The 12066-nt window shown below is 39.0% G+C and overlaps 1 protein-coding gene across 1 annotated transcript in view; it reads right to left on the bottom strand.

The window, feature by feature from the left end:
• The window catches only part of LOC140478966 (transient receptor potential cation channel subfamily V member 6-like), a 124587-nt gene extending 112745 nt beyond the window's left edge, over positions 1 to 11842 (bottom strand). Inside the window, exon 1 of the mRNA XM_072572673.1 lies at positions 11522 to 11842. Within this exon, the coding sequence (XP_072428774.1) occupies positions 11522 to 11679 (158 nt within the window). The 5' untranslated portion in view covers positions 11680 to 11842. The remainder of the gene's footprint in view (positions 1 to 11521) is intronic.
• Between the last annotated feature and the right edge of the window lie 224 nt (positions 11843 to 12066).

The raw sequence follows: 12066 nt of genomic DNA, 5'->3' as shown, positions 1-12066 counted from the left end.
AGACCCAGGCAACACGGTGAGGTTGAGTAGAAGAAGTAGAAAGGCACCTTAAGACGCACTGGAGAAACAAGAAAGCCTTCTTCATTGGGAAACAGATCTGGTACCAAAAAGCTGCAGACCTCATCTATAACCAGTTATGCCAGCCTGATGCTCCTAACACACTGATATGTTAGGTATGTTGATCTTCTGGCTATAAATCCTGCAATTGGGCATCTCACCACCTTCCAGCTATTCTCAGTGTCTTCCTATCTTCACTACGGAGGAGTATGGAGTTAAGAAGAAGAAAACTCTTGCTGCTTCTGTCACTACTGTTAATAATGGAGTGACCCTCAGCAACAATGGATGACAGAGCTGCATAAGCTGATCATGTATCATTGTGATGGATAGCAATGGGGAAATGCAGGTGGAGTGGAATGAAATGCTAGTGAGGTGAAGTGCCTTTCAAATAGTTACAAACGCTTGTCAAACAGTAAGAAGACCCTGAGAAAAGCCTCTCATTGCCCATGCCTGGAACACGACTGTGAAATGTCATTGTGTATTCAGCATGAGCTTGTTCAGTTTGTCAGGGGACTGAAGAATCTCTCTTGTGTGCACCAATCTCATTGATCCCAGTGAGTTGCCTGAAAGATCTGGAAACAAGTCCTGAAAAGTCATACTCGTCTCAAAATGTTAATGGCATTTGCATCTCTAAAGATGCTGCCAAGCTGCTGAGTATTTCCAGCACTTCCTGTCCTTAGATCAGTTTCCCAGCATCCACCATATTTTAGTCAGTGTCACACAGATCTACAGCACAGGAAAAGGCCCTTCAGCCCATTACGTGTAGACTGGTCAAAAACAATCACTTAACCTTTCCCTTTTACACTTTGCTTTTATTTCAGTAAGTTCTTGGCAGGAAAATCCAGAATTCATTGTTAAAACATGTCTTAATTACATTCTTAACAACCTCAATCACTTTCTAATTACTTGCTTGACCTATCCAAGGGGTTTATTTGGAAGCACTAGCTTTTGCACTCGTGTGCTCTTTCATCAAGTGGTTGTCCAAATGCTAGTGCTTCCAAACAAACCTGTTGGACTATCACCTGGTGTTGAGAGAGTTTTAAATTTGAACAGCCCAGCTCAACACCGGAACCTCCAAATCATATCCAAGGGGGTTTCCTAATTGCCTTCAAGTCAGTCTTAGGAAAGGTGTAAGACTGTGATGCCAAGATCTTCACCTAACATCAAATTTTGTAAATTGCCCACCACACACGAGAACCCACCTCTGTTTCCACTAATATTGAGTGTTCCAAATATTTAATTGGAGAAAATTTCTGTCATCCGCAACTGGACAAGAAGCAAGACAAATCCGAGACAGGAAGCGCTCTAGAGTATCGATGGCGAAATGAGTAGACCCTGTAAAACTGAACATTAATCTTTTCAGATTTTAAAAATTCACCCATGGAATAGAGGTATTGCTAGCTGGACCGACATTTATTGCCCATCTTTAGCTGCTATCAAGAAGGTAGGGATGAGCTGCCTTCTTGAACGACTGCTATTCAGTTGGTATAGTGAATCCACAACGTTGTTATGGAGGGACTTGCAGGATTTTGACCCAGAGACAGTGAAAGAACAAGGATACGTTTCCAAGTCAGGATGGCGAGTCGTCTGGAGGAGAACTGTGCTTCTGGCTGGTCGTGTTTATGCATTTGGAAGGGAAGGAGAGGCAGCATGTAGACAAGAAATTGAAAGGACCCGAAAATACAACCCATGCAATTCCAGGGGTAAGCATACAGAGAGTGGGAAGAGAAGCTAAGTCAGCTGAGTATCTAGCTGCAACTTGACATACAGGAATGGAACCAGGCAGAGCAATTCCACTCAGCTGGCCAACAAAGTACCTTGGCAAAAGTGAGGACTGCAAATGCTGGAAATCAGAGTCTAGATTAGAGTGGCGCTGGAAAAGCACAGCAGGTCAGGCATCATCCAAGGAACAGGAAAATCGACATTTCGGGCAAAAAGCCCTTAATTCCTGATGCTGCCTGAACTGCTGTGCTTTTCCAGCACCACTCAAACCTAGACTCAACAAAGTATCTTGCCTATAACATTTATGAATAATTAGAACCATAAAGAAGTGTAGAACAAACTTAAGTGGCCTACCACTTTAATGTCATTGTAGTGAGAGAAGCTTCTCCCACTAACTCATCAACTCCTGTTGGCTTCACAGCCAGTTAAGTATATTTTAAATTCTTAGTTTAAGAGGGGAAAGATTTAAAAGGCAACTTTTTCACGCAAGGGTGAGGCATGTATGGAGTGAGCTGCCAGAGGAAGTGATGGAGGCTGGTACAATTTAAAAGGCATCTGGATGGGTATATGAATAGGAAGGGTTTAGAAGGATATGGCCCTAATACTGGCAAATGGGTCTACATTAGATTAGGATATCTGGTTGGCATGGATGAGTTGGACCAAAGAGGCTGTTTCTGTGCTGTACATCTCCATGACTCTATGTTGTAGCCAATCTGGCAATCACTTTAAGGACAACAAGTAAGGCCATAAATTATTCTGGTTTTCCTTAGCACAACCAGTGGCAGCTGCTTCAAGAGAAAACTATAGCAGCAGAGATTTATATAGGAATTTGATTACTTATTTTTTTCCGCAATGATCTAACACCTGTTTCAGCTGTTTGGCAGACGACACATTGAACTTGTGGTCAGTCTGTGCTTCCAGCTGCCACATGGGACATTTGACAGGCCCCGCTCTGGATGTGAAATGTGTGTTAGAGGTGGAATATCATGGGCCTATTCTCTCTGATATGGAGGTGCCGGTATTGGACTGGGATGGACAAGGTCAGAAGTCACACAATACCAGGTTATAGTCCAACAGGATTATTTGAAATCACAAACTTTCAGAAAGCTTGTGATTTTAAATAATGAAGTGTCAGCATTCAACACACCAACTGGCAATATATTCTGGAGGCTCACTACTCCCTGGGAAAAGAATCACCCAGCTTCTTGTCTATGTTCCTCTTACATAGATGGTCTCTATTTGGATAATTCCAAGTTGATATTGCTTTAACATAAACAGAAACATTTGAGGTGTTTGGTCTAAATAGCTAAAGCATTTACTCTCAGAATGTTTCTGAAGCCTCTGCAAAAACCACTATGTCTCACACCTTATGTGGACAGCCCCAAACAATTCAATTGCAGTAACAAAATCAGTCCAACCAGTGACTTATACAATGAAGAAACTGGTATCCTTTGTTTTTTGTCTAAACTGACTGCTTCTGTTAGTACAATTCACTACTCTTTTAAATTTAATTCAAATTCTTGAGATGGTTATAAAGCTTCAGAGGTCTGTGTATTATAAAAGCTATAACATTTGCTTTCTCAATAAACTTCAATATTGCTCCCCACAATTGATGTGTTCTCTGTTCATCCTAAATACATGAAATTTAATGAAGTGAGAAAGCTATTTCCCTATTGTGTCACCCACTCCACACCTAGCACATTAAAACATTTTATGTTTAATTGTAATTCTCTACTGATTTACCTTGGCACACACATTGGTGCCTTCTTCAAAGTTACTGACTGCATCTCTGACATCTTGCTCATACCATTAAAAAAGACAATGAATAGTAGTATAACAGTAGGCCTAAAACTGATCGCTGGAAACAAGATTAGTACCACTGTCTCCAGGCTGAACCATATTCATTAACCATACTTCTTGGCTGTAGGTTTGTCTCTCAGTCCTAATCCAGTATATAAAATGAGGTACTAGAGGACTGGAGGATTGCTCGTATTGTCCCAGTCAGTCTAGCCTGAACAGTGAGAAAGTTATTGGAAAGAATTTTGAGGGACAGAATATATTTGCATTTAGAGAGATACGGATTATTCAGGGTTCGTCAGCTTGAAATATTTAGGAAAACTTATGTTTAGTGAATTTGATCAACTGTTTTCAGGATTAATGATGAAGACATTTGATATTGTCTACATGAACTTTTCAAGGCCTCTGACAAAAGGTCACACATGACAGACTAGTTAAGATAGTAAGAACCCATGGGGTCCAAGGCAAAGTGGCACATTGGATCCAAAATTAACTTGGAGGCAGGAAATGGAGGATGATAATAGAGGGATATTTCTGAGACAGGGAGTCTAGATTTTTCACTTGTCTGACAGTTGTTATTCCAGTATACTGTAGATGGGAGTTACGCAGTGGATCCCTACAGTATGCTCATTGTAGCACACTCTGAAGGAATTTCCCAGGAAACTAAAGATTCCACTAGGCAATTCCCCTATGCCCAAAACACTCCAGAAGTTTCCATTTAAATAAAATTTGGAGGATTCCAATGAAATTAAGTAAAATAGTTAGACTAGTAAATCCTGAGTAACTATTAAACTGATCCTACACTTAACCTCCTAATTACAATTCCCCAGACCCCCTACATCCTCAAGAGCCAGAGCCTGAAATGAACCATCCTCAGTCCTACTGGAAAAACCCCTGTCCCCCTACATCCCACCAGAGCCAATCCTCCACTTTGCCCACCAGAGGCCCCAGCTCCCCAGTCTTCCCCCAAATCTCTGTCACCCCAACCCATCCTACTTGCCTCGGGCAAGACCCCTGCAGGACCCAATTTCTCCCACCCTCCCTGACCTAGCCTAAACAATACATCATTTACCTTGCCACCTGGCACCCCTACTGTACCCTCCTCACCTAGCATCCTATCCAGCCAACTTCCTACACAACTGATTTCCTACTTTCCTGGTATCCTAACTCCTATTCATCTGGCATCCTACTCCAGCACCCTATCGCTCCCTAGCCGGCACTCCTACCCTCGACCTATCTGGCATCCTATCCTGGTACCCCATCCCCTTCTCAGTTGGAATCCTACTTAACTGGTAGATTACACAGCTAGTAGCTATATTAAGGTTGGTCTTCCACTCAGCCATGAGCGGAACCTCCTCTCAGAAATGCACAGCTCCCTTCTTTTGTTAAGAAAGGACAGAGTCGCAATCTGTATGAGATTACCACTCCTTCGAAAATCTTTCCCAACTTCTAAGCATCTCAAAGATAACTTAGGTATTTGTTTGAATAGAGACAGCAATATGCTTTACTGGCCCTGAACAGCTTTGAATTATTACTGACTTTCAAAGAGATAAAAAAAGTATTTTCTATTATTGTTATAATTGCATGTAATTTTATTTTCTAGAGGTTTCTTGTCGACTTTTATAGATGTTTTAATCTCCTTCATTTCTTTGAGATTCTTGCTTCTGTTTTCCTGCAACTTAAATCCCTTAAATATATAGAATAACATCCTTTTCAAACTGATTTGTCTCTGCTTATTTCTTGTTTACTATAATTAGAATAAATCAGTGGAAGATTACAATTCAAACAGAATAAAGCCATTTGATAGAATATAAACCCTTTATCATCAGTAGTAGGTTTCCTGTCTAGTCAGGTTGCCCAGGCAAACTTGCCATATTTTCTGAAAATTTTGTAAAGTCAGCCCTCTTAAAACATGAGATTGCCTTAGAATGGTCAATAATATTAAACCTAGCTGTCCCCCACTCTGATACTGGACACATTTTTTTTACTATTATTCATACACAGGATGTAGGCATCACTGGCTGGGCAACATTTATTGTTCACCCCTAGTTATCTTTGAGAAGCTGCCTTCTTGAACTGCTGCAGTCCATGTGCTGTAGGTTGACCCACAATTCCCTTAGGGACGGACTTTCCGGATTTTGACCCAGTGACAGTGAAGGAACAGCGATATATTTCCAAGTCAGAATGGCGAATGGCTTGGAGGGGAATTTGCAGGTGGTGGTGTTCCCATGTATCTGCTGCCCTTATCCTTCTAGATGAAAATGATTATGGTTTTGGAAAGTGCTGTCTAAGGATCGTTGGTGAATTTCTGCAATGAATCTTGTTGATAGTAAACATAGCTGCTACTAAGTGTCAGTGGTGGAGGCAGAGGATGCGGTGCCAATGAAGTCGGGTGCTTTGTCCTGGATGGTGCTCAGCTTCTTGAGTGGTGTTGGGGCTGCACTTATCCAGGCAAGTTGGGAATCTTCTATCATACTCCTGAATTGTGCCATGCAGATGGTGGGCTGTCTTGGGGGAGTTAGGAAGTGAGTTACTTGCTGCAGTATTCCTAGCCTCTGATCTGCTCTTGTAGCCACTATGTTTATGTGGTGAGTCCAATCGTATTTCTGGTCAATTGTAACCTCCAGGATGTTGATAGTGGAGGAGTAAGTGAATGGTAACACCATTTAATGTCAAGGGCTGGTGATTAGATCATCTCTTATTGTAGATGATCATTGTTTAGCGTTTGTGTGGCACAAATGTTACTTACCATTTGTCAGCCCAAGCGTGGATATTGTCCAGGTCTTAGAGCATTTGAACATGAACTGTTTATTGTTTGTCTATTGTTCTGTTATTTCTGTCAAAAACCCATTCTAGTTACTCCGAATTTATCAATCAAGAATCATTTTGCTTTAGTTTTTTAATAGCTTTTTAAATTAATTTTACCTTTGGCACAACGTGTGCCAAACTTCTTATTGAACCACTATGCTCTAAATTTTGATATTTTTCCATTCATACTCAAGATTCACTTTTTCTTATCCATGAAGTGCTTTTGGAGAAATTCCACTTCTCTCTCTAAGTGTTACTTTCATTTTAGCTTTCTATTTAAATGTTTCTCAGAATATGCCTTCTAACTTTCAAGAATACAAAATATTTCACATTCACATTGCTTGATTTTATACCATCAAATAGTAACACTTCTGAAACGTACTTCAATGTTTTAAAAGCATAGTGAGATTTCTTGAGGTTGTGAGAGGAACCATACAAATAGAAGTCAGTCAGTCTTCCAAATTTAACCATAGAAAAGTCACCTTTCCAAAATGCTCCTCCAAGCATTTAGTTAAATGATACACATGTATAATTCCCTGTCTTCTCTAGTTAGGTACAGAATATTTAAATACACATATGTAATATCCTACTTATTGGCTTCTTAATGCTGACGGAGGTTACTTGGTTGAAGCATTTGCAATGGTGGCACACTGGTACTGTCACTGGATCACCAATTTAGAGGCCAAGGTCAATGTTCAAATCTCACCATGGCAGCTGGTGGAATTTAAACTCACTTAATAAATCTATAATGAAAAGCAACATTACCAACAATGGTGAGTATTAAAGCATACTTTCCTTTAGGGAAGGAAATCTGCTGTCTTTACACAGTCTGCCTTACATGTGACATCAGACCTACAGTAATTGACTCTGAAATGGCCTAAAAACATTCACTTCAAGGACAATTAGGGATTAGTAAAAAATATCCCAGGAAGAAATAAAGGAAAATAATATTACAGAAATGGTAAATGATTAATGCAATTGGACTGATTTTGGATAGCACTTTGTAAGAGCTATATCGGCTTCATGGCTAGCTGCTGTGCTAAAAAAATTATACAGCACTGCCAGTTTATATCTAGAATATAATGATATTAATCTTGAATTGGTTTCAAGCCATTTGTGATCATCAAGCTAAGCAAATTACAACTATACTCATATACCTTGCAAAACTAGATCAAATCAGTTCTGCAATTTTCAGTTATGGTCATTTAATTGTTGCATTTTGGAGACAGTCTTTGGAAAAGATCAGGTTTTTTTCATCGCTTCCTACTTATTGTTACTGATTTGACAATACAAACATATTGTTCTGGTTGAAGAGTCTAGGTTGGGTAGACCATATGGATGTAATCCACTGACCTTGTTGCGTTATGAACTGTCTTGTGGCCAGGAATAAGAGTTCCTTTATTTCACAATCTGGAAAATTGGGTAACACGAATCCACTGCTGAATTAATAGAAGCTTTAGAAAACATGGAAGTCCACATTTCGTTGTCACTGTCTCATAATCCATTTATTGTTTTGGTCTAGGATAATAATGAAAATGACCCATCAATTGCTTCTTTTCCCTGACTAAATCCCATTAAATTGATTCAGCTGCAACTTAGTTGGGCTGGTGTAGGAAACAAATCACTTTTGACGATTTCCAGCAGATCTTTGATTCAGATAAAAATCACAGCAATACAGAGGACACTTGACTAAGAGAGTCCTGAACGAGGACACCAATTCAAGAACCATAAATAAGTGTACACCATCTGAGAAAGTTGCTTCTCGTGCCCAACAGTTCACTGGACTGATTTAAGGTCTTAAGTGAGGCTCAATTTGCATGACAAGAAGACAAAGTTTGGCTTCCTGCAGATTTGATTTCCAATAATTTAGCTGGGACCATGAAATGGGTAGCCCAGCTTCCTGTTGGAAATAGTTAAGAGCCTTACGAGCTCACTACGTGACATAAATAGAACAGCCAGACCATCTGTAACTTCTACTTGATTTTGAGTTGCCAAGACAGTAATCCATAAACCACAAGTTCCACAGCAAAAGAGGAAAATAAATCATTATTATTTTTAATGGATCCAAGGCAAGCAAAAACTATGTCCCTTTCCCCAAATCATCCAGTCCACCCCCATCTCGCTTTTGATTCTCCCTGAACTTGATTGGACTAGCTCTGGGGTCTAATGTGCAGCCACCAGATTTTCATCCTCTTTTGATATCCAATCAAGTGAGTGATATAATGAAAATGAAGGCCTAACATGAAAGTTGGTGAGGCTTTGGATCACGTCCATCAGATGGACAAGAAGCTCACTCAACTTGATTCCCACCCAGTGGAAGCATTCACACATTAATTTGTCCAAATGCCTTCATTACACAGTACACATCCCATCCAAATAAGAGTGGTGTTATTCCACAGCCCTAGTTTAATGAGCACCCTCATTACAGCCTTAGTTTAATGAATGTCCTTACTGCAGATTGGTTTGAAAAAAACATTAATTGTTTTGTTACCCGGAGAAATCAGGTAACCATCCAGCATATGCAAAATAGGGGATGAATTTACATGGATTGGCCTCCCAACTGTGCCTTGTAATTTCAATAAAGACAATACAGAAATCCTTGAAAAAAAAGCAAAATGTCATTTACATTATTTTTCCAGGATTTTCAAGATTCTTTTGTCAATTATGGTGGATAATTGGACCCTCAGTAGAAGCTCACCACTTCATTATCAATACTGAAACTAACTATGAAAAATAGTTCAGTTTTGTGTAAAATTAGTCCCTAACTTAAGGTTACCAAGCATATTGCAAGGCTGGTGGATGATGGATCATTGTATTCCCAGCAGCAAAATCAGCTTTATGGTCACTTGCTTCAGAGAAAGCTAGGATCACATATCATATCTAGGGAATGTTTGTGGAATGACATATTTGCTGAAAAGCAATCAAGGTTTCAAGATCAGAATTTTAAACCCAGCTCAAGTCGAATTGCTTATTCTGCTGAATTAAGGTCAGAATCAGAAACATGAAGCATTTTTGCTAAAGAATAGCCTTATCGGTGTTTGAGTTTTTGAAATTATGCTTGAGGAACAATTTGATTCCAACTAATTATTTAAATCCGTGTTCTACTGCTTTTCCATCCAAATAAATTTCATGAGATTAAAAGTCTGGTCACTGCATCCTGTATCTGTGCATATTTAAGATGATGGCATGGTAATGGAAATACCCATGAATATTAATACCTAATACATCAAAATATGTTGTAAAATTAAATGATAGAACTGAGTTTTCAGCACCTCATAGATGAAAATGCCTCTCACACTGTGAGTTCTGCTCATTTGATTCCAGATAAGATGACTCAGTTTTTCAGTTTGCTGATGCAATTATAACAGTGATCACTGGAAGAAGTGCAGTCTACTGGAGGAGATTTCTTTCTCGGACTGAAGTACACTTAAGCATGCAAGTGGGGTTGATGTAATTTAACCAAAAAAGCTATGCTGGGGGTATGGTATTTCTGTATTTTGTGGGCCTCCTGATGGGTTTCATGCACCTTTCTGTTGTGGTCACATGGTGATATTATCTCAAAACCACCATTCAATGTAGCCAAAATAAATGTGGAGTATAATGTGCAAACATCTTTATCTCCTGATGCATACTTTGGCAATTTATAATTTTAAGTTCCTTGTACAATTTACAGCACAGTACAGATCCATTTCTGAGTCGTCAGTCATACAGCAGTGTTCTGATTTTAACATGAAGCAAATATAATGCATTAAATGAAGTCTTCCACTCATCCAATATACTGTACTAATTATTTTGCACAACAATCTGAGTTTTGTAATTGTGGTTTCCTTGTAATACGAGGAAAGAGAGTCTTGAAATTCACCAAGTTAATTCAAATCACACAATGTGTAAGAATCTGGAATGCAACAACTGCAAACAGAACTTATTAGGTGTATGACAATACCATTAAGACTTTTATGCTGAAGGTAAATCCAGACACCATTGATCTAATGTACCAAGCAACTTTTCATTCATTACTATTGTGTCGTATTTAAGAAAAAAATCCTCTTCCAAGCAGTTTGCCATAAAGTCCAATTGCATATCAGGTTCTGTATAAACTGGAGGTATAAATGTTTCTAAAAATCTTCACTTGGTGAATTCTCAACTCAGCTAATCCATTCAAGAAGTACAATGCAGAGATGAATAGAGGCTTCACCAAATGCACTAAAGAAAACCCCGTGCACCTTAGGAATCACTGGAGAGGGAAAACTGAAGAGTGGTGACTAGTTTTTAGTAGTTGTCTGCTTACCAGTTGATTATTGAACAAAAATAATATACAGGCTCTGGACCAGATTATTTTCTTAGCATTCAATTTGTGACTGCAGTATCTGTCATAAATTACTGTGAAGAGGTCCCCATCCTTGCATAAAACCATTTCGAATTGCCATTTTAAATGGTCAGTAACAGTAACACTTCTGACAATTTTTGCCTCAAATGGCAAGTCTTGCTGTAAATATTTGATTTCAAATTATGAATTAGAGGTGAGATTAGCTGGACCACTGTTTTGTAACAGAACTAAAACTAATAAAGATACAAATTGTTCCTTAAGGGACAAAGGTGTGACAAATACCAGATTGTACAAAGTTTCTGCTTTGTTTGCAATATGAAGGATAGTCTTTTACACAACCTACAAAAAAATTAAATTGTTGCCTTTTCTTTCCACTCTGTCAGATTTATAATCCTTGTTTTCCATATTTTACCATGGAAGAGTTAGTATGAACGCTTTTATACAAAATGTCAATAACTTGCATAACTTAAAAAACATTGTTAATACTACACTCAGACTAGCAGAAATATTAGGTTATATCTAAACAGTATAGCAATTTGTTCCCAAGAGAATTTGTTTATAGGGTATGATATTGATTGTGATAGTGAAAGTGGAATAAAACATTAAGAGAAAGAAATAACGGAGACAAAATCAAACTAACGTACAAATTAAATACATAACTGCCAGGGCCATGCAATTTCATGGTTTTGAAATCTTTTTCAAAATATTATTGAAACCAAATGGCTATGACGGCTTTACATCGGTAAAAGTGCATTCATTCCAAAGCAAGCAGTTTTCCTCTACAAATCTTTCACTCCAGCTCGCACTTACCCTCTATTTTTCACTTCGAAAACGTTATTAAAATTCTTCTGCCGGCCTCCCAATCCAACTTTGTCAGATGCGCTGTCCTTGGATGCTGACTGAGTGGGTGAAACTGGATTTTTCAATCTGCCGAGGAAACAGTCAATCGCTTTTCTGAATGCAGCCATCTTAATCAGTTTGTTTCAATATTCATTATCGCATATTCTCTGCAACGCCATCCCACAGGTTTCTTAGTGAAATCTGGAAACACCGAAACATCCAGAGTCCCATTGCCATAATCATTCAGGCCTCCCCTCTTCCATCACAGCGCCTCTCGCCACTGACTCTCAGAGGTTGTATTATAGACTTCGAGCCTGACGTCAGGTTTCTATCTGCCACTCGAGACAGGTAAAGACAACGCTGGGGGTGAGTGTCAAAACTGCGGGACTTTTACTTTCATTTAACACACACAATTTGCCCAGAGTGATGTTACCTGAATAAAATTACTGCTGAAAATGCTTTCGTTTTAACGACAAGAGGGTGAAATTGGGGGAAATTCCATTTGCCTCCTATTT

The sequence above is a fragment of the Chiloscyllium punctatum genome, chromosome 6 (assembly GCF_047496795.1).
Source record: "Chiloscyllium punctatum isolate Juve2018m chromosome 6, sChiPun1.3, whole genome shotgun sequence".
Lineage (NCBI taxonomy): Eukaryota > Metazoa > Chordata > Chondrichthyes > Orectolobiformes > Hemiscylliidae > Chiloscyllium > Chiloscyllium punctatum.
Note: the sequence above shows the minus strand (reverse complement) of the source record. Positions and strands in the feature narration are given on the sequence as shown.